General features: G+C 44.8%; 1 protein-coding gene across 12 annotated transcripts in view; it reads right to left on the reverse strand.

Moving 5' to 3' along the window:
* TBC1D8 (TBC1 domain family member 8) overlaps window positions 1–24,784 on the reverse strand; it is a 102,896-nt gene that overhangs the window by 25,919 nt on the left and 52,193 nt on the right. For all 12 annotated transcript variants that reach the window (XM_032840344.1, XM_032840341.1, XM_032840340.1 and 9 more), the window contains 4 exons: window positions 15,954–16,072; window positions 12,383–12,611; window positions 9,986–10,226; window positions 564–771 (listed from right to left, as the gene is read on the reverse strand). In XM_032840344.1, coding sequence (XP_032696235.1) covers window positions 564–771; window positions 9,986–10,226; window positions 12,383–12,611; window positions 15,954–16,072 — 797 coding nt within the window. The remainder of the gene's footprint in view (window positions 1–563; window positions 772–9,985; window positions 10,227–12,382; window positions 12,612–15,953; window positions 16,073–24,784) is intronic.

Genomic DNA, 24,784 nt, shown 5'->3' on the forward strand with positions numbered 1-24,784 from the left:
GTCCTGAAACCAAAGGACTGAGCTCTTCAGATCTGGAAGTAGCCTCAGGCTGCCCTGAATTTCCAGGGACAGACTGCAGACTTTTAAAGTACAAAGGGACCTGATCCATATTAAAGGAAACATTTTTAAGTGTTTCACTCAAGTCCCAGGAGGGCACAAGAGCCAAGCAATCAGATGTTTTCAAGGTGATGTTTTTTGTCAGTTGCCTCTTCTCTTTCCCCTTTCTGTGAGTACAAGGGGTAGAATCCTTCCTAAGAGCTGACAGAAAAGCTTTAACTGTGAGGCAGGGCCTTTCTCTGAACAGCATCAACACTAATGCAGAGGTGAGGGCGCGTGCTTCTCGCCAATCACTGCCAGGCAAATTTCAGGGTGTTGGAGGAATGACAGAAAAAGCAACAACCACATGGGGACTGGTCAAATGCAGGCCGTGCTTCCCTCCAGAGGCCCATCTGCAGTGGGCAAAACCCTGCTGGATGAGCAGCCCTGCCCGGCCAGTCTCATGGCCACCACAGGCTCAAGGACAGAAGGCGGGCTCGGGAAGCGCTGGCCAGGGCTGCCCCTACCTCTCTGAGTGGGAGGATGACATTGCAGCAGCCGTCCTCCTTGCTGGCGAAGCAGACGTAACGGTCGGAGGCGAACATACGTCCCACAGTGTGACAGCGGCTGAACGGTGTCCACAGCGAGCAGTCCACAACAGCGTGCAGCCTCTCCTGCCTCGGCAGCCTGAAGAACGCCCGGAAGAACTCGTTCTGTGCTCTGGCTTCCAGGTCCCTGGCAGAGGAGGGAGAGAGGAGAAAAAGAGGCAGGGACAGTGAACGAACACACGGGTTTACAAAGGAAAACCCTGCGAAGCCAACTGGGGCTCCGGACATGGAAGTGGATGAGATCCCCCCCACCAGGTCCCGCATGGGTCACAGCTCATGCCCCACTTTACAGCCAACCTTGGAAACAGGTCCTCAAGGCAGGAGGGGTTGCCTCTGCACAAAAGTAAAACACCAAACTCACAGTTCAAAACAGACTCCCCTCCTGATTTGAGCAATACTGTGAGTCACCACAGTGATACTTAAACAAATGTTTAAGAATCCAGTATCAAAAAGTCAGTAACACCAAGTGCTGGCAAGGACGTGGAGAAATAGAACCCTTCATACCCCGTGGGCAGGCATGTAAAATGGTGCAGCCAGTCTGTAAAACTTTATGGCTGTTTCTCCAAAAGATTCAACACGGACTTACCATACGACCCTGAAATTCCCCTCCTAGGCATAGACCCCAGCAAATCGAAAATGTACATCTGCTCCAAACCCTGGACACACCTGCTCAGAGAGGCAGAGCTGGCAACAAGCCTAACGTCCATCAGCTAACAAACGGATCAACAAAATGTGACAGAGCCGTATAACAGAAGGTCACTTGGCCACACAGAGCAACGAAATACTGACACAAGCTACAACGTGGATGGACCTCGAAAACACTACACACACAAAAGACTACATACTGCCTGAGTCCCTTTAGATGAAATTTCCAGAATAGGCAAAACTCATCAAGAGAGAAAAGAGCAGGGCGCCTGGGTGGTTCAGTGGGTTAAGCCTCTGCCTTCAGCTCAGGTCATGATCTCAGGGTCCTGGGATCAAGCCCCACATCAGGCTCTCTGCTCAGCGGGGAGCCTGCTTTCCCACCCCTCTCTTTCTCTGCCTCTCTGCCTACTTGTGATCTCTATCAATAAATAAATAAAATCTTTAAAAAGAGAGAGAGAAAAGAGCTTAGTGATTCCAAAGAGGAAGGGATAAAGGGAGAAGTGGTGAGTGGCTGCTCATGAGTATGGGGTTCCTTCTTGGGGTGAAGAAAATGTTCTACACTGAGTGTGGGGATGGCTGCACAACTCTGACTGGACTGAGAAACCACTGACTGGGAAACTTTAACACGGTGAATTGTACAGTATCTGCTCCAAAAAGCAGTTCAACTGAGATCTGTGCTTGACATACAGTAAGTGCCAAATAAACATTAGCTATTATTACCTTTAGAAAACAAATCCAAGCAGTGGCTGGCTGGCTCAGCCTGCTGAGCATCTGACTCTTGATTTCAGCTCAGGTCATGATCTCAGGGTAATGAGATCAAGCCCCAAGTCAGGCTCTGCACAGGGCGTGGAGCCTGCTTAAGATTCTCTCTCTCCCTCTCCCTCTGCCCCTCCCCCAGTTCTCTCTCTCTCAAAAATAAACAAAAAAATTAATTAATAAAATAGATCCAAGTCAAAGTATCACTGGGGAGAACTCCATCAGTGTCACATCAGTATGGACAGTGGACAATGGGGAAAAAATCCTACCCCAGGGGACTCCCCCATACCCTGAGTCTTGGCTCTAATATCCAGTAAAGCAAGAAGGCAGCCAACTCACAATGTTTGCAAATACTAATGAATTTATGTCCCACCCCAAAATTCTAGTAGAGGGGAAATTCCACTGTACAGAGATAAAAATTTTTCTTTGCCACATCAAATAAGAGTTCTTTAAATTCATCTGAGAGAATTTGAACTCTTAGCTTTCTTATCAGTTGGGTGACCTTAGATAACAATTCTCTGTATCACATCTTGACATCTATAAAATGGGAACAAAATACGTAACCTTTCTGCTTCAAGGGATCCCTAAAAACATAAGAGGATGGCCACAATATTGAAAAAGCAGATTAGAAATAGCATCTACAGTATGATTCCATTTATATGAATACTATAAAATTTGCAGAAAATGATGTATAAAGACTTTGTATAAATGTTAATTGTTATTGACTCTGTGTAGTAGGATTTCCACTTTTCATTTTTATTCTGCTTAAATTTCCTACCTGACCATGTATTGTTAACTTTTTTAAAAATGAAGCTATTTTCTTTCAGGAAAAGATTAACTTTTAAAATGTTCCCTAATGCAAGGTATTAAATGCCACAGCCTGAGTGATCTTTCAGACACATTCCCCCCCAGCCCAGCAGGGCCAGGGCCAGAACTCACACACAGAGGCCCCTTCTGTGCCAGGTCTCATTCCCATCCCAGTCCTCATTTTCACACCATCACACAACCATCTTCCCAGGAGACCCCACACGGAGATGGGAGAGTGCTTGGAATTTACTGTTTACTAATTTACTATCAAACCCTCACAAAGAGAGATACATGCATGCCCAGAAGGTCTTCTGGGCACAGCAAGAAATTATACAAATTCTACAGATCAAGATGGTCCAGTTCCTGGGGGAAAGCTGCCGTCCCTTAACACGCAGCACCCGATACTCCATGGATGGCAATTTCAAAGGAGCCTGTGCTTCGCCCCAGAGGAACTGGGAAAACGTGGGAAAGCACCGTGAATGGCTCTAGAAATTCACGTACTATGGGGTGGAAGGCAAGACCCCTCAATATCACCCCAGTTCTCTGAAAGCCGACCTACATTCAGCACATTTACGTTGGAAGATTTATATCCTTGTCCTCAAAGTATGCTAGCCATGCTGGCTTTGGTGAAAGTAAAGCCAATGCAAACTTCCTGTAGGCATCTCACAGGTACGGGTCCAGCCACCACTAAATTCACCTGTTGTCTGTTCCTTCCTAGAAGCATGGTGGTGGGGGCTTTGGGGGGTACTTTTGGTATTTTACCTTGCAGCCAGCTCTTCAATTTAAGACTAAGGCGCTCGGTTTTCTGATTTTTCTATTCAGTGCACCTGCTGCACCAGCCAACTGCTCAGTTCAATCCCCTTCCCCATGGCTTCTGAGCAGCCTGGGTGTACGACACATCACCTCCACTCTGCTTTCTGGGCTGTTCTCTGTCACCATAGGAGTTTGTCTCTCACACATTCAGCGGCCACAGACCAGTGACCTCGCATTATAAGAGAGAAAGGAGGGGGGCACCTGGGTGGCTCAGTCATTTAAGGTGTTGACTCTCAGTTTCAGCTCAGGCCATGATCTCAGGGTCCTGGGATCGGGCTCCTTGTTGGGGTCCACACTCAGCAGGGATACTGCTTCAGGATTCTATCTTCCCTCTGCCCCTCCCTCTGCATGCCTGCACCCTCTCAAATAAATATCTTTAGAAAGAAAGAAAGAAAGAAAGAAAGAAAGAAAGAAAGAAAGAAAGCAAGCAAGCAAGCAAGCAGCAGGAAGGACTTTCCTAAATCCTCTTCCTTCCTTAGAAAGTCCTCTTCCAATTCCACCTCTAAATACGCATTCTATGTATACATGTGACATTGAACTTTCTGACAGGTGGAGATGAAGATCCAGTAGCTGAAGACGAGTAGCTCAAGCCCTTTATGAAGCTCAGAGTAAGACCACTTCATCCTTTTGGTCTGTTTCAAAGCAGGTGGTACTTTTGATGCTTAAAAATATCCACTCCTCTTTCCGAAGAACACCAGAAACAAAGCCCACTGGTCAAAATTTGCCTTTGAGACCTTCCAGTACCTACTAAATGCTCCCCCTCTTCCTCCGTAGAGATGCCCAACACACAAGAGTCGTAACTGACCATTCAGAAAGCAGTAGCCAAGCACAGGCCTGTAAGCCAGGGCAGAAGCACCTCTAAAAAGATGGAAACTAGCCCAGCAGCCCCCACAGTATTTACCCCCAGTGTCCACCTTGCTGGTATGCACTGGCCAAAGCAATCGCTCCAAGAGAAAGCGGTAGCTGAGACTAGAAGGGACGGTGCCACAGACCCTCCTGTCTGAACACATGCCCTTGTATGAGCCTATAGCCACGTGGGAAATAAATGTGGGTTTATCAGAATATGGAGCAAGAACACCAAGTTTGCTCGTGGAGCTACAATGACATGACCATTCCTGCACGACAACAACACGGCAATTCTGAATTACATGCCCACACTCAAAACTCCACACTTCATTCACTAGAACTTAGACCCAAGAAATGAAGGGGTGGGTCCTTCTTTTGTTTTTCTGTGAACCTAGAATTCGATTTTTCTCCTCTTTAGTTTTGGTACAAATGTACCAAAAACAGGGTTCCCCTGTCTCTTTTCCCCATCAACCTGTTAGAACGCTTTAGGGAAGACCCATGTCAGGCCTCATGTGCCATGGTTAACTCTCCCTCCCTCGTGTCATTCATCCCACAGACACAAACCTACTGTTTGTCAGGAGCTCGAGGGAGCTCAAGACAAAATGCTTCCCCAAACTCAGGCTCTGTGGCAGCTGGGTCAGGGGGCTCCCGCGTTAGCTCCCAGTGTGAGGATGTCCCCGCTGTGCCCTTGACAGGAGACCTCAAGTACTATCCCTGCCCTTCTGGAATAACTTGGTCCTCTGCCAGCAGTTTGCCCCATAAAACCGTACAAAGATTTCTAGAGGCTCTTCGTGACACACCCACCCACAGACCCACGCCCAACTCATTTGAAACTCTGGGCAAGAGCCAGCAATGAGGAAGCACGGCAGCACCACCGCATACGCATACTTCTCCTCAAAGCCCAAGTCTGCACAGAAAACATGGCTCTCTCGAATGTGTGTTGACTTGAAACACCTCTCCCCTACTCTCTCCCAAGAGCACCAAGGAAAGAGAAGGACAACCTTGCCGTGATGTACCTTACACAGCGCACACAGCCGCCTGGGTCTCCTGGGCCCGGAGGGGGCATGAGGGAAACCCAGGCCTCAGAAAACAGGGAACAGGGTGCACATCGACTCAGCTGGGGCCTGCAGTGCCCCCATTTCTTTGAAAGTACACCCTCGGAGCCCCAGCAGACCGAGGCATCAACAACACTGGCATCTAGGAGGCTTTTTCAAGCTCAACGCTCCTGCCTTTGCCCTCTGCCCTCCACCGTGCCCCAGAACAGCCTGGAGAAGTCCAGAGCAGCTAGGGCTCTGCAGGGTGGGGACCCGTAGGCCTTCCCCAGTGAGGCAGGAGCTGTTCGGGGCTGTACAAGGAGCCCCTAAGAGATGTCGACGCCAAACAGAATGACAAGGACAGAAAGCCCAATAAATTACATGGCTAGGATGGGCATTCTTAGATGCGTACAAGAACAGCAGGAAAGGGAGTAAACGTGGGCAGACAAGGCCAAAGAAGTTCTGAAAAGTCAGACCAGGGAGCCAGGCAATCAGCCAGGCAACAGGGATGAGGGCTTATTACTGAAGATGTCAGCCCCTCCCCATCCCTACACCCTCCCCCTCACCCCAGGCATCCCCCGCTGACCTTTAGATACCAGAAAGATCTTCCACTGGGGGAAACAGCCTCCATTCACTGCACTGCATTAACTATGTTTTTCTCCAGCACTTTCCAATCAGTCAATACAGATTTTAATGGTGATATTAAATTTGATTTGGTGAAACCCATCACCTTCCCAATCTCCCACCCCACAAAAGCTGGCTACACCGCTCTCAACCCATCACTCACAGCTTCACAAATGTTACTGTGTTGGTAAATTTCAGGACCAATCCATTTCTTTGCTCCCCACCCCAGGCCCCAAAGTCCCTTCCCCAGTCTCCGTTTTCCCGCCCTCCTGGATTCTGCTGCTATGCCCCAGAATCCCTGGTTCAGGTCCTCCTCTGCAAAGTGTGAGGGCTGGGCCAGAGGACTCCTGGGTCCAGCTGGCTCAAACTTGTCTGACGGGGTCCTGTTGTGCGATGCACCAGCCCATCCTCCCGGCTCCTGCTGGAGTCCCAGCTCCTCTGGGCACTTTCCCGAAGTCCCATGGGAGTGAGAGTGAGCAGCAATGGTGACTAATCGGCAATCAGATGGCTCACCACACTAGTGACCTCAAAGGTACCTTTCTTAAGCTGTTATCTGGGAAGGGAAGTGAAAATACATCAACAAAAGGGAGCCTGAGGAGCATTCCAGGACTTCTGATTGTGCCCTTTGCATCAAGAGACTGTTTTCCTCAACTTGAAAACCTGGGCTCTCTTGGCAGGATGTCAAGTAGACTGAGTCATTACCTGTTTATGTCCACAGGCCTATGTCTCCATGACAGAAAGCTACACATGAGACCCAGTGAGGAACTGGTACGCAAGGACATGCCTTTCACTTTTGGAAGAAGTCACTCAAAGTGCAGTGACCAGCAAAACATACTAGGGACCAGAATCCTGCCATCCATCTCAGGCCAACCCGAGGCACCTGCAGGGCCTTGTTTTGTCCTTTTCTCTCTCTTCCCCTCCCTGATCATTATTGGGATAGAAAGTGGAGGAGGGGGAGCCTCGTATAATTCACCTAAATTCTGGAATGTGCAGGAAGACTGCTTGTACTGATGAATTTTCTTCCAAAATGAATGATTTTGGGTGCCTGAGTGGCTCAGTTGGTTAAGTGACTGCCTTTGGCTCAGGTCATGAGTCCTGGGATCAAGTCTCGCATCTGGCTCCCAGCTCCATGGGGAGTCTGCTTCTCCCTCTGACCTTCTCCCCTCTCATGCTCTCTCTCACTCTCTCTCTCAAATAAATAAAATAAAATCTTTTAAAAAATTAATGATTTTACCACAGGGTCTTAAATGTGACAAATCAGCCATCTGCCTCTTCTTACCCAGTTTCTACCCAAAACCACAATGCTACATCTAGAAGTGGAGCCGTGAAGGACCATCAGGAGATCTATGAGAAATCACCCGAAACCCTAGTGCCCACAGAGCTGACCAGAGCACACAGGCCATCAGCCAGCCTCCGAGTGCTAAGACCCGGTGGAGGGTGGGGGGCGGCGGGGAGGCAGTTCACACATGTACACATCAATGCAAAACCTATAGAACAGATAGACACTTCACTGGGTGATTTATAGAAGCCCTTTAACAACTCCTCCAACTGAGACTTGTTTCTTCATTTTTAACCAATCTTTGTAAGCTGGACTAAAAGGACTCAGACACCAAATGGCTATAGAGATATTTGGAGATACATGGGAGAGAGCTGGGCTGTCTTCTCTGGACATAAGACAGAGCCAGAGACGGTAATGGGAAACCCGGGGTCCGGAAGCCCAGGGAGCAGCTCAGGGTGGGGAGTCAGAAGACCCAAGGGCAGCACCCCAAGGATCTCCTTTCATAAGAGAGTGACAAGCAGCAGCACTCTTCTCACAAAGGAAATGTCAGATGCTGAGGACACAAAACCAAGTGCGATCCATTGGAGTTTCACCAAAAAAGTTCACTTTTTGATTTCTGCCTTACTTGTGACGATACATGATCAATTTCTAACGCATGCACACATCAGGGGCTCTAAATTCGTCCTGAATACAGGCCGACTACAAACACACTGCCATTTAGAGACCTCGGGTTAGACACACGTTCTCCCAGATGTTCCAAGAAAATACCAAACATGTGTAAGGAATAACAGGAATGTTATAAGAGATTTAAAAATTCTTTTTAATGATGAGACACAGAATGACACAGAACTACCACGTGATCTCGCAATTCCACTTCTGGTTATATGCCCAAAACATGTAAAAGCAGGGAATCGAAAAGATATATGCACACATATGCTCACAGCAGCATCAACGTACAACAGCCAAGGGTAGAAATGGCTTTGTGTCCATCAATGCACGAACAGAGAAAGAAAATGTGGCATATCCACGCAATGGACAACTACCTAGCCTTAAAGAGGAAGGAAGTTCTGGCACCAGCTGCGACACAGATGAACCGTAAGGACATGACACTAAGTGAAATAAGCCAGCCACAAAAGACAAATACTGTATGATTCCACCTACATGAGGGACCTCGAGTAGTCAAACTCAGAAAGTAGAGTGGCAGTTGCCAGAGGTTGGGGGAGGAGGGGAACAAGAGTTATTGCTTAATGCGGACAGAGTTTCAGTTTTGCAAGATGAAGTGTCCCAGGACTGGATGGAGGGGAGGGTTGCATAATGTGAATTTATCCATTTTCAACTGCATGGTTCAGCGGTATTAAGGTAGCAAATTTTATATTGTGTGTATTTACCCACATTAAAACGTTTTTTTCACGTCTAGTAGTTCTAAATAGTAGTGGGATTCTCTAACGATATCAAATCTATCTAGCCACAACAGCACTTATTAGATGACTTGTTTCTCTAAGGGTATCTTTGTATAAACTCTGTAGTTACCTGGTCTAAACCACCAAGTCAGGAATCACAGTCAAGCTCAGCCGAACGCCACCATTTAAATTTTAGATAATGAAGCCAAACTTCTTTAAAATGACTAATAATTCAAGTAACTGCTCCAGATTTCTCCACACCTGGCATCAGTAGGGGCAAACCAATCATAAAGAATGTGAACTTAAGAGTATTACTGAGGCACATTTCTAATGACTAACTAGTACCAAAAATAAATCCATTGTCCTGAAAACTTTTTCTACAAAGCACTTTCAGGGATACCTGAGTGGCTCAGTCAGTTAAGTGCCTGCCTTTGGCTCAGGTCATGATCCCAGGGTCCTGAGATCGAGTCCCGCATCAGGCTTCCTGCTCTCTCTGCTTGTACTCTCTCTGACAAATAAATAAAAAAAAAAAAAAAGCACTTTCATATGGAAATATAAAATCTCTTAATGTTCGCTAATAAAGCACAGTGCTGAATGGAATTCTATCATGAAGCTATCCATATTATATTTACTTAGAAGTATTTTTTATAAAAATCAGTTTCCAAATATCTGGAAAAAAAGCAGAACTGGATCCAGAAATCAAAGTCAACTGCATTAAAAAAAAGAAAGAAACAACAACCAGGGTGCCTGGATGGCTCAGTTAGTTGAGCACATGACTCTTGGTTTCGGCTCAGGTCATGTCAGGGTCATGGGATCGAGTCCCAGGCTGCGCTCACGCTCAGTGCAGAGTCTGCTAGAGATTCTCTCCCTCTCCGCCTCCCCCTACTCCTCCAGCTTGCTCACTCTCTCTAAAATAAATAAAATCTTAAAAGAAAAAAAAACCTTCCCTATTAAAAAAAATAATCAACCACTGCTGCCAATTACTATGTCACAATCATGATCGACACCACAGGAAAATCTGCATCGAGCCACAAGGGACATTTAAATGGGTACAACTAAGACTAACAAAGCACATGTAAATGAATGTGGTGGCGCACCCACTCCATGGGTGAGGAACCGAAAACGGAAGCGCCTTACCGCTTGGTGATCTGGCTTGGCTCCTGCAGGTCTGGGTCCAGGTCAAAGACCTCGTTATCCAGCAGCCTCCGGAGTGTCACATCGGCCAGCTGCTCCATGATCTTGAACACCTCATCGAGGTTCAGGAACATGGAGAAGTCACGCTCCTTATTCTGCGTCGTGATTCGGATGGTGTCCGTCAGAAAGACGTTGGACGTTCTTTCCAACTTCTGGATATCGACCCAAGGGACTACAAGTTTAACTAGAAGAGGGAAAAAAAGGCAAATACGTAGGTTACCCTAACATGTGAGCCAAACTTGAGTGTACCAGCAAACAAGAGTCCAAGGATTTCCTTAAGCTGAAACGCAAAACCATGAAAGGGGAAGCACAAAACTGCTTGACAGCTGTGTGTTGGAACCCAACTCATGTTTCATGATTTTTCTTAAAAGATTGAAGTAAAATTTTCCAAGTTGTTGGCTACTGCACACAAACAGGGGACAGTGTTCTGAAAGATCAAGTTAACAACAGGAAAAGAAAACTTCAAAAATATTTAAACCTAAATATTTGCAAAATATCCAAAAACTTCTCCATCTACATAACTTCTCGTTTCAAAAGCAGCATTCATGGCGTAAGCTATGAAAAAAAAAGTGCAAAAGAGGATTACTCATGATCTCCTTTAGAGAAACAGGCTTAACATTTAGACTGTGTCAAATGACAGTCTTAGAAGACACACAATTTCTATGGAATTCTTTAAAGTAATAGAGTACAAACAGTACATTTTATAAACAAGTGTTCTGGGAAATGTTTCTAATACAGTGATGGCGAGGCTAGCTAGAGCTTACTAAAGCAAATAGAAAAAAGAGACACTGTAACAACTTTAAGTCATTTTAAATGTTATCAAATACTAGAAATCTTTTTTTTTTTTCCAAAACTTAGCATCCTAGCAAAATTTGACTTAGTCACCACGAATGATAGGTGTCAGAAACTAATTCATTTTCTTTTTCAGATCAAGGAGAACTTCAAGTGTTTCTCTTTCTACTGTTTTTTTCCACTTGTTGCAATAATGTTTTCAGGGTTTCAGTGACTTCGAAAGCCACACATTGACTTCAGGCTTGAGATGAAGCTTCTTCAGCTACTTCTAGGTGCTTTCACCTAAGTCTTTCATACAAATACATATACAATCGATAACATCAACTTTCATTTCATGAAGCATCTACTTTGTGAAAAGCCCTGCACTTAAGGAGTTCGTTCAAACAGGGAAAACAGACATGTAAAATAAGCAACCACTAACTTGACAGAATCTAAAGCAGAAACACAAACATGGTGCAAATTGTAAGGGGACCAGGGAAAGTTCCTGGAGGTGATAAAATTCTGAACTGAATTTGAAGGGTGAACTGGAGTTTCCAAAGAGGCACAAGAATGGGGAAGGGAAAGACCGGCATGAATTTTGAGAAGCACTGCACAAAGTACAAGAATAAGGATGGTCAAGATCAGGTCAGAGCACAGACCAAGGGTGGGGAAAGGTCATGCACACGTGGCGTTATGTACTGGAGGATCAGACCTGAAGCTGGCAGCATGAGAAAGAGAAGCGATGTCCCTGGGCAGGAAGCTGTGTCAGCACAATTTCCGAGAAGCCCCTCCCACTGGTTCAACTTGAAATATAAACTTAAATGCAGGAAGGGGAAAAAATGACATATATAAACACATACATACGCATATACTTGTTTTATATACACACACAGCTGCCATCCTGCCTGGATGCTTCAAACAGTATGTAGTTCCAAAAGAAGTTTCCGTGGGAATGACTTTTATAAAAATTCAATATACAACCAACACTCACGACTTTTCTTTCTTATCTTGGAATTCTATCACCTCGCATGGTAATAATGGTCAGTGCATCAAAGTGTGAAAAGTTCATCACTGCCTGAATCTCAAGTGGACCCAGGTGAAGAATTCCCTCCCATTCCAAGGAACAGCTATACATCCTGCTTCTTTTCCAGGAGCAGTCGTGACCTTCAGGGCTGGGAACTTTTTAAATGCCCTCCTCCCCCAATCAAGCACATTTAAGAAGCAACAACATGTTCCATTCCTTTAGAAGCATTGGGCTGTCAGTTTTGACAATGCGTTTTCAGAGCAACGTCAAGTAAAAAACCTTCAGTAGCTCTACAAAGAGAGCTTCACTGAAATGTTTAAGGCAATGAAAAAAATGAACTCTCACAAAACCAAAGCCCGTTAGTGGTGGTTGCATATGGAAATAAAATTGCACACACCATTTGAAGTTAATCAAGTATTGCTCATTACCATCTCAACTACTCATCTAAAAATCCTTCATGCTCTAGTCTTCCTCTCATCTCAGACCAGCACTGAGTTTCCCGAGGGTCCGCTTCCCCTGCGAACAGCAGAACGAGCCTCACTTACGTTCCTTGCCCAGGAAGAAGGAGTAGAAGCAGAGGTGGTTGATGCTCAGGTAGAGCCAGCCTTGGCGGGGGACCCTGCCCTTCCAGCAGCAGCAGGAGTAATAGGTGACAAGCTTCTCTGCCTCTGGGAAGTTGAACCTGGCCTCGAACTTCACCAAGGCCTCTCGGAACTTCTCAGGCTCCTCTTCCTGCTCGGCAAGCCTGCTGCTCGTCTCCTCCGCAATCAGAGCCTGACACACAGAAAGGTAAGGGACCCCTCGTCAGGGAAAGGGACAAAGGAAGAGGCAGGCAGAGGCGGGAAGGGACAGCCAAGCACAGGCCCCTGAGGAGTCTACACTGCCACCAACACACACACACACACACACACACACACCAGGGGTGGAGGAGAGTGGCACGCCACTCCGTCTACCACCCAAAAGCAGGGCCACGGTTGGCGGACTGATGAGCTGGGGGTGGGGGACAGAGAACCCAAGATAAGTCTCTCACTTGGCCACTAAACAGGCATGAGGCTTTGGGCAAATCACCAACTTCTAGGCCTGAGTTTCCTAACAAGTTACTATTGTGTGATACCTCCCGGCACTCCCTACAGGGACAGGATAATCGAATTACTGGCTCAAAAGTGAATCTGATGCATCAGCCCTGAAGAACTATCCAAATTTGAGTTACAAGTTAGTCTGTTTTTTTTTTTTTTTTAAGATCTGGGGCCCCTGGGTGGCTCGGTGAGTTAAAGCCTCTGCTTTCGGCTCAGGTCATGATCCCAGGGTCCTGGGATTGAGCCCCGCATCGGGCTCTCTGCCCAGCAAGGAGCCTGCTTTCCTTCCTCTCTCTCTGCCTACCTGTGATCTCTGTCAAATAAATTAAAAAAAAAAAAAAAAAGATCCTATTTATTGGGCACCTGGGTGGCTCAGTGGGTCAAGCCTCTGCCTTCGGCTCAGGTCATGATCTCAGGGTCCTGAGATCGAGTTCCGCATTGGGCTCGCTGCTTGGCAGGGAGCCTGCTTCCTCCTCTCTCTCTGCCTACTTGTGATGTCTCTCTGTCACATAAATACATAAAATCTTTAAAAAAAAAAGAGAGAGAGAGAGAGAGAGAGGAAAAGAGAGAGAGAGAGAACAAGAGCACAAGATGGGAGCAAGGCCTAAGGAGCAGGGCAGAGAGAGAAGAAGATTCCCTGCTAAGCAGGGAGCCTGACAATGTGGGGCTCGATCCCAGGACCCCAGGATCGTGACCTGAGCCAAAGGCAGGTGCCTAACCAAGGGAGCCACCTAGGCACCCCAAAATAAGATTTATGAAATGAATTTCAAGTCTGGTAAAATTTCAAGTGCTTCTCATTTCTTTCATTATATTTTTCTTCTTTTCCAAGTTTTATTTAACCAGACATCATTAAATAGAAAAATTATAAGAAAACAAATAACTTTAAAAGCATGTCTAACATAAAAAGCTCCAGACCACAAGGAGTGGAGGGGATTTTAGGAAGTAGAACGGGAGGCATGGGCTCCAGATGCAGCCATGACGATGGTGACCACACAGACCCTTGACTTCCGTGGACTGCAGGGTCTGGTGACAAGCACAACTCTAAGCACAGGGGTTTCTTTAAAGCTTGACAGAGCACCCAGCTGCTCAAGATACGAGTAGGAAAGCCCCAATTCTTGATTCCTTTGGATCTTCCCAGAGGAAAGGAAGAACCAACACCATACAGTGGCCCCACAGATATAACCCCATCTCAGACCACAAGAACCCCTCCACCCCCAGCCCCTGCTCCAGGCCAGCAGCCTCCCCGCAACTGTTGTTTTTCTTTCTTTCTTTCTTTCTTTTTTTAAAGGCATTTCAGTTTTGATCTGCAGGTGATTGGAATATGACATCCTAAACTGTGCCACTATGGCATAAGGACTATTCTGAGCTGAAGGCAACTGAGAAACGGCAGACACCAAAAAGGCTCTCCGCCTTTCCCCACTACTTGCCTAAAACAAGGACACCAAGACCCATTTGTGCAGATGCCTCTCTCTTCTGTGCTGGGAAGAAGAAGGTAACTCTAGACTCTGACCAGCACTGAGAGGAATGTGCATAGCCAACCTCACAAAAACAGCCCTTCTTCTCTTCCCTTCATTTCTCCCCACATTTACCTTCCCACAGCTGGCTACCCCTGAAAGCCTGAACGCCTCTCTCTTTGTCTTGTCCCTTCCCTATAAACATACTGTTCTTTGTTGAGATGCTGCATAAGCCCCACATTCTAACCACTCCTCTGAGTTACTCATCACTGAGTTTTCCTCATGTGTACGCACATCGCACACAGTGATCAACTGTTTTTCTCATCAGTTTGACTTTTGCCAGTTCAATCTCCAGGCCATAGGAGGAAAACCTAGGAGGCTAGAGGAAAAGCTGCTTCCTCCTCTGCAGAAGCTTTCCCAAAGACACTGCAGCAGAAATGAATTTCCTTCCTCCATATTAAAAGGAGAAACTCTAAATCAAAAAACCACCACAGCATACATTAGACAAAGGAGAAGGGAGGCAAGTGCGAAAAATAGCCATGGAAGAGGCATTTCTGTAGCTAAGCCCCAGTGGGTCCTGACCCAGGGAACCAAGCTAGTCAGTCGGACCAGGCAGAGATGGTAACCGACAGGCTGGATGAGTCCCCACCACAGCCTGGGTCCACCTGCCAACCCCTGAGGCTAGAGGTGACACCAAGAGGCCACCAGCCAACAAAGCCACACTGCCTGACTCAGGAGACCTTTGGTTCCTACCTGGGGACATCAGAGTCCTGGATACCCAAAGGAAAAGAATACTTCCGCTTTGTCCCTTTAAAACCGAGAATTCATTTTGGCACCCTTTACTAAAAGCTGAAGCACTTTTGAGGCAAACTTTTGAAAAAAATAAACAAAATCAATGGTCTGGGGGATTTTACCAACAGGGAGAAAAAGTGTATTATAGGCTAATGTGTTAAAGTGTTTAATAAAGGTTAAAATCGGAATGAGAAACAGTCTCACTCTGCCTGATGGGGCATTTAAAGCACCAGGTACCAATTATGTTGTTGCAATGACAGAGAAGATGGAACTCACAAGAGATATTCACAGATACCCTCCAAAAGAGTCCTGTCTTGCCCTCTCAAAACCTAATTGGTTTTAATTTCATTTAATTAACATAGTTGAAGAATAAACAGCCACTTTTGGGAAAAGGAAAGTGTCAGGTCCAACAAAATAGAATGAAAAGATGTCACAACTGCAAAAAGGTGGGAATAACGAGTTTAAGGAGTCAAGTAACATTTCTACTCTGCAAAAACATAAATGTTGGCATTTTTTTCTCCCTGAGACAAGAGAGGACCTTCCCTTCTGTAAAGGAGAACAAAAACTTAGGCCTGAGAGCGTGGATTTTCCGGTTTCATGTGTATTTTGCCAGACTGACCATGAAGTTTGACAAGTGACCAGTCCAGCTCCTCTGAATGTGTATAAAGCCAAGATGTTCAGTCATGGTGGAGAAAACTGTTCGAATCTGATAAAAAATGCTACAGTGCTCAAAATGTCATACGGAAGTTCTAAGATGGGGAATTGGGAAGAAGCATTTCAGTCAAAGGACCTACCTTTACCTTCCCCTTGACAAAGCTGGCAATGTCATCTTTATTATCAAAGACAGACAAAGTGTGCAGGAGATTCTGCTCCAGCCAGTCCCAATGCTGGTTTATTTCCTCTAATGTCGCACCTGGGTTAGAACATAAAAAGATACCGAAATTAAAAGTAACTCCTAGACCATGAACTCCTCTTCCAAATATTCCAAAACCTCTGTGGTTAAAACATCCTAGTTTCTCATACCCTGGGCCACAGCAGACAAGGAAGACACCCTCCTTTGAAGCCACCGTGTCCTTCGCCACAGCACTGGGATTTGCAAACACCCACCCACTGCTACATGGGTAGGCCAGGAACTGCATGTGGACGTCCTATCACCCTTGCTGATGCCTGGACTTCCCACCACATCTACTCAAGTGACGGAAACATTCATAATTACGCAGCTGTTCCAAGGGAAAACAAGCCCCCCCGAAGTGGGCCAATTCCGAACAGTCTCACATAGTTTACCATGTGAGGACAGGGATCCCTCAAGAGGGACCTCAGCCCAGGGTCACAGAAGAGAGAGCCTTCTGAGAAAGCTCTACTGCTTGCCCAAGGGTGTGGCCACTCGCAACAGGCATCATTAAATACAACAGCAACAACCTAGGGAACTTCCAGGTTTACCAAGCTGTACTTCATATCATTTACAACAATATCCCTTAAGAACATACATAAGAGATTATATACTAAATGTTTGAAACATACAACATTAAACCATATCTAGTAAGTTAATTTCTTTCCAAGGCAATTAAAAAGAAATCACCCCATTACTGAAGCATTAAGCAACACTGTTACCAAAAAGCTTAGTTATTTTAGTATTTCCCCTTGGGGAGACTCCTGCTACTCTCCATTAGACAATGGGCACCTTGGCACAGGGACTGTGCCAGCTCCTAGTGAAGGACCCAGCATACAACAAGTGCTCAAAAAAGTCCCCTGCCTTGAAGCAAGCCCAGGATGGACAAGAAAAGGGACGTGTGCATCAGGTGTGCATAGTATAGGAACAGATAAACGCCCAGCTAGGAGGACAAGATTTCCAAAATGTAAAGCAGGAGATATTCTAACCTCTAAGAGGTCAAGGGCTACCCAACACCAATGCAGAATAAGCTCGCCAATGTGAGAGGCATAGTGGTCAACAGAACCACATACCATACACACAAAAGTCAGACATGCATTTTTTTAAACACCAAACTTTTTGTATGCTATTTGCAGATTTCCTCCCTGCAGAGCATAGATGCATGGAGGGATAATCTAAAAAGCCTAGGGATAAACATGCCAGAGAAGAACTTACTGCAGACTTGTGCTTTTAGGATCAGTGAGTATAAAGAACATCTGTGTGGGGACCGATTTTCTGAATAGACAGTTTAGGAAGGAGTCATCAGAGCAATCCAAGAGAATTCTTCATAAGGAAAAGCTAGAGAGAGATCTGGTCTCTCTTCTTCTTCTTATAAGGAAACCCATCATGGGGCCCCACCCTCATGACTTTCTGTAAACCTAATTACATTCCCAGGCCCCACCTCTAAATACTACCACACTAGGGGCTAAGGCTTCAAGATATGAACATGGGGGAGGAAGATACCATTCAGTCCACACCAATCTACGCAGCTGTCCATCAATGCCACCCCTCCCCCCAACTCTTGCTCTTTAAGGATCAACAGACTGGTTGTGCAGTTTAGGAGAGCAAGCTGTGGGGGGGAGGGGGGCGTGGTCAGGATCATCTCACTCTCCTCCCCCTCCCACCCAGGAGGCCCTTGTGGTTGCTGGAAACCCCTGGCCCTTCAGGCTCCCCATTCCTCTTATAAGGGGGAAAGATCCTTTCAAAACACAAGTCAAACCAAGTTCTGTCAGGCTTCACAGCAGGATTCTCATGAAGTTTCTAAGCGTCATCTACCTGAACTCGAGCCCCTCACAGTCTGCTTGGTGCCTCACACTCAGTGCTCAGGTCTGCCCACCTCTGGCTTAAGTCTCTGCTGTTCAGTGTCTTCCAATGGCAACCATGTAGGTGTCAGTCACAAAAACACTTCCTATAACTGGGGGGTGGGGGCTCAACAATGGGGTCTTCCTAGTGGGGGGACAGCATATCGCACCATCTCAAGAGAGTCCTTGGGTCTTCACTAAAGCCAATAAACTTGCAAGGAGCCTTAGGGATGCCTGGACCTCTGCCCTTCTCTTCAAGGTTTACTCTTTCTAGATCTTTGTAATTTATTATCTATCGTAATAAAGCCAACTGGTCAGACTATTTAAGGCAAAGAATAAATGGGAAAAAAATTTTTGAGTATTTTTTTGAGTATGGGGTCATCAATCTTTGAGTATTTTTTTTTAAGATAGATTTATTTGAGGAGAGAAAGCATGTCAGCAGGGGATGGGGAGCAGCAGAGAGAGGGAGAGGGAGAACCGGAAGCAAACTTCCCACTGAGTATAGAGCCTCCAGAGGGCTGAATCCCAAGACCCCACAATCAAGACCATGACCTGAGCCAAAATCAAGAGTCGGATGCTCAAGTGACTGAGTCACCCAAGCGCCCCTTGAGTATGTTTTCATGACCTCCAAATTTATTTAAAAAACAAAACAAAACAAAACAAAAAAAAACAACCTTGGCAGAATGAGGAAGAACAAGAGAAGGGAGAACACTCACCTTTGTGACTTTTCTATTCCAAGGGCTAGCTCACTGCTGTGTAAGGAAAACTTATGAATGAGGAAATGGAGGCTCAAACACTTCTCCAAGGTCATATGCATTGAAGGAAAGGCAAAAGCAGGGTATGAACTCATTCTCTACAACCCTGAAGTACCCTGGCATCCTCCCATAATAAGTGGCATTTCAATTTCAAAATAACATTTACATGATTACATAATTTACATAATCCTTACGTCCATTACTCCTATGGTTTGACCCTAAAAAAAAAAAAATTATTTTGTGTTTGTACTTAGAGCAATTCCAATTTCCTGAGTGCATCTTTCTGGATGACATGAAACAGGTTTTCATCTATCCTATTAAGCGCATAGGGCAGCACAGTTCATTGTTAACAGCTAACCAAGCAGGTCATCCTCAGCTGATAACCACAGACACCATGATAAACACTATAAAGAAGCCCCAACACAGTCTATAACATGGAACGAAGACTTGAAATAAAGCCATCAAAATTTTAGGCTTCTATCCTTTAAAAGATTCTTCTACTTATGGGGAGGAGTTTATGTCAGGGAAAGGTAAATTCTAAAACAAAACCCCACCTACACCTTGAGAGAGAAAACAGGCACACAAATAAAAATCTGTCACTGGGCCACAGTTAGATTTCATCACAATCTACGCTGTTCCTGCATACAAGACATAGCTGTATGTCTCTCCCAGCCAAGACAATCAAGATGATGAAACTTTTCCAGCCTACTATCTTCCATTTCCTACAAAAGTTGCCAAATGGCAGGGAAATTTTCCAAACTATAATTTCCTCTGCAGGGAAGTCTTATGATAGGCTTCCAAAATACCGTAAATCAGTGCAAACCCTGCATGTCCTCGGCCCCAAAGGACTAAAAAGGAAAGTCACTCAACAGATCTCACAGACCAGAGTTTGAAACCTAAGCTGTAACCAAGTTTCCCAAATTACATGAAGTATCCCATCAGGAGACAGCTTTTTAACAAACAAAGTAGAAAAGAGAATACATGGCACTTTATAAGGCCAATCACTGACTTATAAAATATTTGTTAGAGTTAAGCACACACATAAATATTTTCTGTCTGTGGGTCATGCTCAAAAAACATCGGAAAGCCACCATATTACAGACGTACAAGTGGTGAGCAATGTAAAGAGAAAATAAGAACGTGAGAACATGTCACCCATTGAAGCGGTGGAATGATAAAAAGGCTACAAATTCACAGCATAGCAATACTCAGCGTTTCTGCTGTGGCCTTCCAAAACGAAGACAGAGGGCAGCTAGCTCATATGCTGAAGCTCTAACCCCCAATATGACCATATTTGGAGACAGGGCCTTGAACAAGTAATTAAGGTTAAGCAAGGTCATAAAGGTGGCATCTGGATCTGAGAGGACTAGTGCCCTCTTAAGAAGAGGAAATGGATGGGGCGCCTGGGTGGCTCAGTGGGTTGGGGCCTCTGCCTTCGGCTCGGGTCATGATCCCGGGATCCTGGGATCGAGCCCCGCGTCGGGCTCTCTGCTCGGCGGGGAGCCTGCTTCTCTCTCTCTCAGCCTGCCTCTCTGCCTGCTTGTGATCTCTCTCTGTGTCAGGTAAATGAATACAATCTTTAAAAAAAAAAAAAAAAATTAAAAAAAAAAAAAGAAGAGGAAATGGGCACCTGGGTGGCATAGTTGGTTAAGCATCTGACTCTTGGTTTCCTTGGCTTCAGCTCAGGTCATGGTCTCCGGGTGGTGAGATCAAATCCTGAGCTGGGGACTGTGCTCAGCATGGAGTCTGCTTAGAGTTTCTTTCCCTCTCCCTCTCCCTCTGCTCTTACCCCCAGTGCACGCTCTAAAAAATAAACTGAAGAAGAGAAGAGGAGGAGGAGGAAGAGACACCAGGAAGGCCCCAGGTGAGGATACAGGGAGAAGACGATCGTCTGCGAGACAAGGAGAGGAGCTTCAGGAGAAACCACCCTTGCCATCACCTGGATCATACACTTCCAGCCTCCAGAACAGGGAGCAAATCAGTGTTGATTTAAGCCACCCTGTCTGTGGTATTTTTGTTATGGCAGCTCTAGAAGGCCAACAGAGCCATTTAAAACCAAAATTTATAGGAACACTGTGGATTTTAACAGAAATCCAACTGGCAAAATTATACCCTGTTTTATTAAGGCAAAACAAGATTTCTATTGCTTCAGAAAAAGGCTTCTATTTCCTAAGAAAATCAAAGTTCAGAGGATCTTAAATATTATCCATACAAAAAGTCAAATCAGACTTGCAAATGCTTATGCAAAACTAAAACACCGTCCTAGATACTCCAATTAACCACACAACTACCAGGAATGGTAATTTCTAAATTACTAACTCTAAGGCAGAACAGGCAGAGGTAGTAGACACAGGCCATTTTTTGAATTCTTGGCATGTGTCCAGGCATTTTGTTAGATAGGTCATATATTTGATATTGTTTATCTTAATAAAAATAGCACAAAGTAGGTGGTATTATTTTCTGGGTATGAAAACTTAGGGCAGAGAAGAGCCAAGCCCCAGGCCAGTTCTCCTGGCTGCTAAGGCCTTGCTCTATCCTCACAGTGGAGATGGGAGCCCGGGGAGCTGGGCAGGCAGCTCCCAAGAGCTGAGTCACTTTCAAGCTCACACACACAGCACGTATTCGCCAAGGTTTCCCCCAGAGGTATTTTCAGGAAATAAAACAAGCAGCTCGTTGTCTATACCTACAGCTTCTGCACGAACACAGCCATAAATAACTTGATCCAAGCTTCAGTTTTTAAAAGCAACTGTTTCTCTCTGCTTGATAACTATTCAACTAAATTAAGGGCCTTCTCTAGCTAACCTAAATCCTAATTTACAATGAATGGACATTCCATGTGTGTAGTTAGGATCTGATTCTTTGACACAGCACATTTCTCCTCCGTCCAAACACTCGATGTCAACCACCAAATGCCTGGCCTGAAAGCCATACAGACCACAAAGGGACTCATTAAAAGCAACACTGCCAAGGCAGTGTCATTTCTAAATTTCACACAACACTCATCCTAGACAGAAAAACTCAGAAGCAAAGAATCTGAGCAAAAAGTCACAGATGAGCAGGCGAGAGGGTTGAACCAGAGCCTTTCATTTTCAGACACCATACACTCTTCACGTGGATACGCTAACATAAGACCCGTGCCTAGAGCAGTATCCCCACACGAACCAATATCACATCATCACAGCTGACCATATTTTTACCCATGGACATCTCACTATATTGTTTAAGAAATTAAATGTCATACCTTTTTCCCCTAATTTCCTTGGCCTTTTCTGAATTCAAATTAAGATACTGAGTCCCTAAAAGTACTTGCCATAAGTGAAAAAAATCAACCTTCCTGACACTGAAAGTAAAATGGATTTTCAATTTATAATTAAAACAGTCATTAAAACGTCCTTGTCTTAGTGCCATTAGAAACACTGCTCAGAATTAGAAACAAAGGTGTAGGAAAATCTGACTGTTAACCAAAAGGAAAAAAAAAAAATCAATAGAAACAGAACCAGAAAGGACACCGATAAAATAATCAGCAGACAAGGACATAAAACAGCTATCACAAACATACTCCAAAGTGTTCAAAAAATAGAGGAAAGCATGAGGATAGTGAGAGAACCAAACTGAAGATACAGAAAAAGATCCAAACCAAACTTGTAGGGATGGAGAAACAGTGTCTGAACTCAGAAATAGACTGGATGGGATTAAAACTAGGGAATTTTTTGGACACCGTGATTAAAAACTAAAATGAAAAGCAGAAGAAAAAGGATTAACAACAAGATAAATAACAGAACATCAGTGAGCCCTGGAACAGCAGCAAGCAGACTACTAATTGGAGTCCTGGGATAAAGGGGAGGGGTGCCGGGCAAGAAATAGAACAGAAAAAATATGTATATATTTGAAGAAATAGCTAAATTTTTTTCATGTTTGATGAACACTATAAATGCACAGGTCCAAGAATCTCAACAAACTCCAAGCAGAAAAAGCATCAAGAGAAATCACATAAATGCACATCTAATCAAACTGCTGAAAGCCAGTGATGAAGAAAAAAGACGATAATTATAGAGCAACAAAGAATGAGAGATTTGTCAGAAGCAATGCAAGGCAGAAGACAAAGAACAGTTTTAAAAGTATTAATAGAAAAAAGCTAATTTACGGGTACTTGAAGCAAAGGAGTGAATTCCTGTATAACTTGGGAATAATAAAACCTTCCTAAGCATGCCTCAAAATCATCAAGCATAAAAGAAAGGCATTCTGAATCCCACTACATTAAAAAGCCTTTGCAAGGTAAGCACACCAAAAGCAAAGCCACCAAAGGGCACGACAAACTGGAAAAAGATTGTTTTTATTTTCAGACAAAGGCCTAATATTCCTAATGCTTAGACAGTGTCTAAAAACGGAGGGGAAGAAAAGAACCACCCAATAAAAAGCAGCAGCCAAGGGTAAGAACAAGGAGTTTCTGAAAACAGCCCTAAACATGAAAGATGCTCAACTTCCTCATAATACAAGGACCATCGCAGAAACACCTATGACATTGGTGGAAATGCCCGAGTTTGACGACAGATCCAGTGACGTATCTGGGGAAGCAGCTGCTTTCATCCACTGCTGCCGTCAATTTCGTCCAACGATACAAACCCAGTGGAGGAAGGGACACTGAGTGGTATCTAACAAAGGTTCATATTCATTTACTAGAGACGGGATCGCAGGATGGAAAGGGTAACCCACCCCAATGATTCGGCGGCATACACGCCAACTTACTTCACCACCAGGCTGTTCACTGAGGCGTGGCCAGGGATGAGGACACCACAAACGCCCATCAGTAGAGAACAGGCTGAATAAACCATGGCACTCAGTTCTATGGAATGAAAGACAAAACAAAGACCATCTCAACTCTGATACGGAACGATTTCTAGGCTGTGGTCCGGGTGAACTAAGGCAAGGCACAGAAGAGAATGTATGTGACCTTTATAAAAGGAGGGTGTGAGAATGTAGAGGATATTTGTAAAACCAAACAGCAGAAAGCTCAGCTAACAAAAAAGAGAGGCTTCCCTGTGGCAGAGGGAAGGGGACAGGGAGGGGGTAGCCATCAAAGGCTTCTCTACACAGACCTTGTCTATAGATTTTATAGGTCTGAATGAGGCATTACAAAAGAGTTCTCTTTTTTTTTTAAAGTTAAATCAAGGGGCGCCTGCGTGGCTCAGTGGGTTAAGCCGCTGCCTTCGGCTCAGGTCATGATCGTAGGGTCCTGGGATCGAGCCCCGCATTGGGCTCTCTGCTCAGCAGGGAGCCTGCTTCTCCCTCTCTCTCTGCCTGCCTCTCTGCCTGCTTGTGATCTCTGTCAGATAAACAAATAAAAGCTTTAAAAAAAAAAGTTAAATCAATAAGGGGAAAAAAGCAATACTTGAGTAAATGGATAGACTTTTCAGGTTACAAAATTATTACACATAGAAAACAGCTATTTTAAACAATGTTGACTATACATCCATAGTTAAATATATTCTAAGGCTAAACAAAGCTGCCAAAACTTAAATTTCACTCAGTACTCTTATTATTAATATTGACATCATTTAGATATAATATGTATGTGGATATGTGAGAGAGTTAATTACGTGAATATTGTTAGAAACCAAGATTTTCAGTGTTCAAGAGAAAAACATAAAATCAAAGCTGTTATAACTATATAGTTTTACAGCTGAATTAGAAAGTTCACGTGTGAATCACTAAATTCTACTCCTGAAATGAATATTACACTATGTTGACTAGCTAGAATTTACATTAAAATCTTGAAGCATAACAAAAAAGTTAATATGAACTCACGACTTACTTTTCTTTTTTGTAACACACACTCCTTAGCTCATACTTCCTGAGAAGCCTTACAAGCAGTGAAAACCCAATAACAAATGACTGTGCCCTTACACGCCATTCTCCACTAAAAGGAACCAGTGCTACTGGAGAAATGGTAGATGCAGACAGGAGGTAGGAAATGCATAAGGTGAACGTTCCACATCTCACTGGCCAGAGAGCAGGGAAGCACTCAAAGGTGACTGGCAGCAGGACCAAGTGCCAGAAGCCAGAGGAAAGTGCTGAGGGGCAGAGGATGGCACAAGCCCAGTAACATAAAGGACCACAATTAACAGACACACACTAGATCT

The sequence above is a fragment of the Lontra canadensis genome, unplaced genomic scaffold (assembly GCF_010015895.1).
Source record: "Lontra canadensis isolate GAN:19392208 unplaced genomic scaffold, GSC_riverotter_1.0 scaffold112, whole genome shotgun sequence".
Classification (NCBI taxonomy): Eukaryota; Metazoa; Chordata; class Mammalia; order Carnivora; family Mustelidae; genus Lontra; species Lontra canadensis.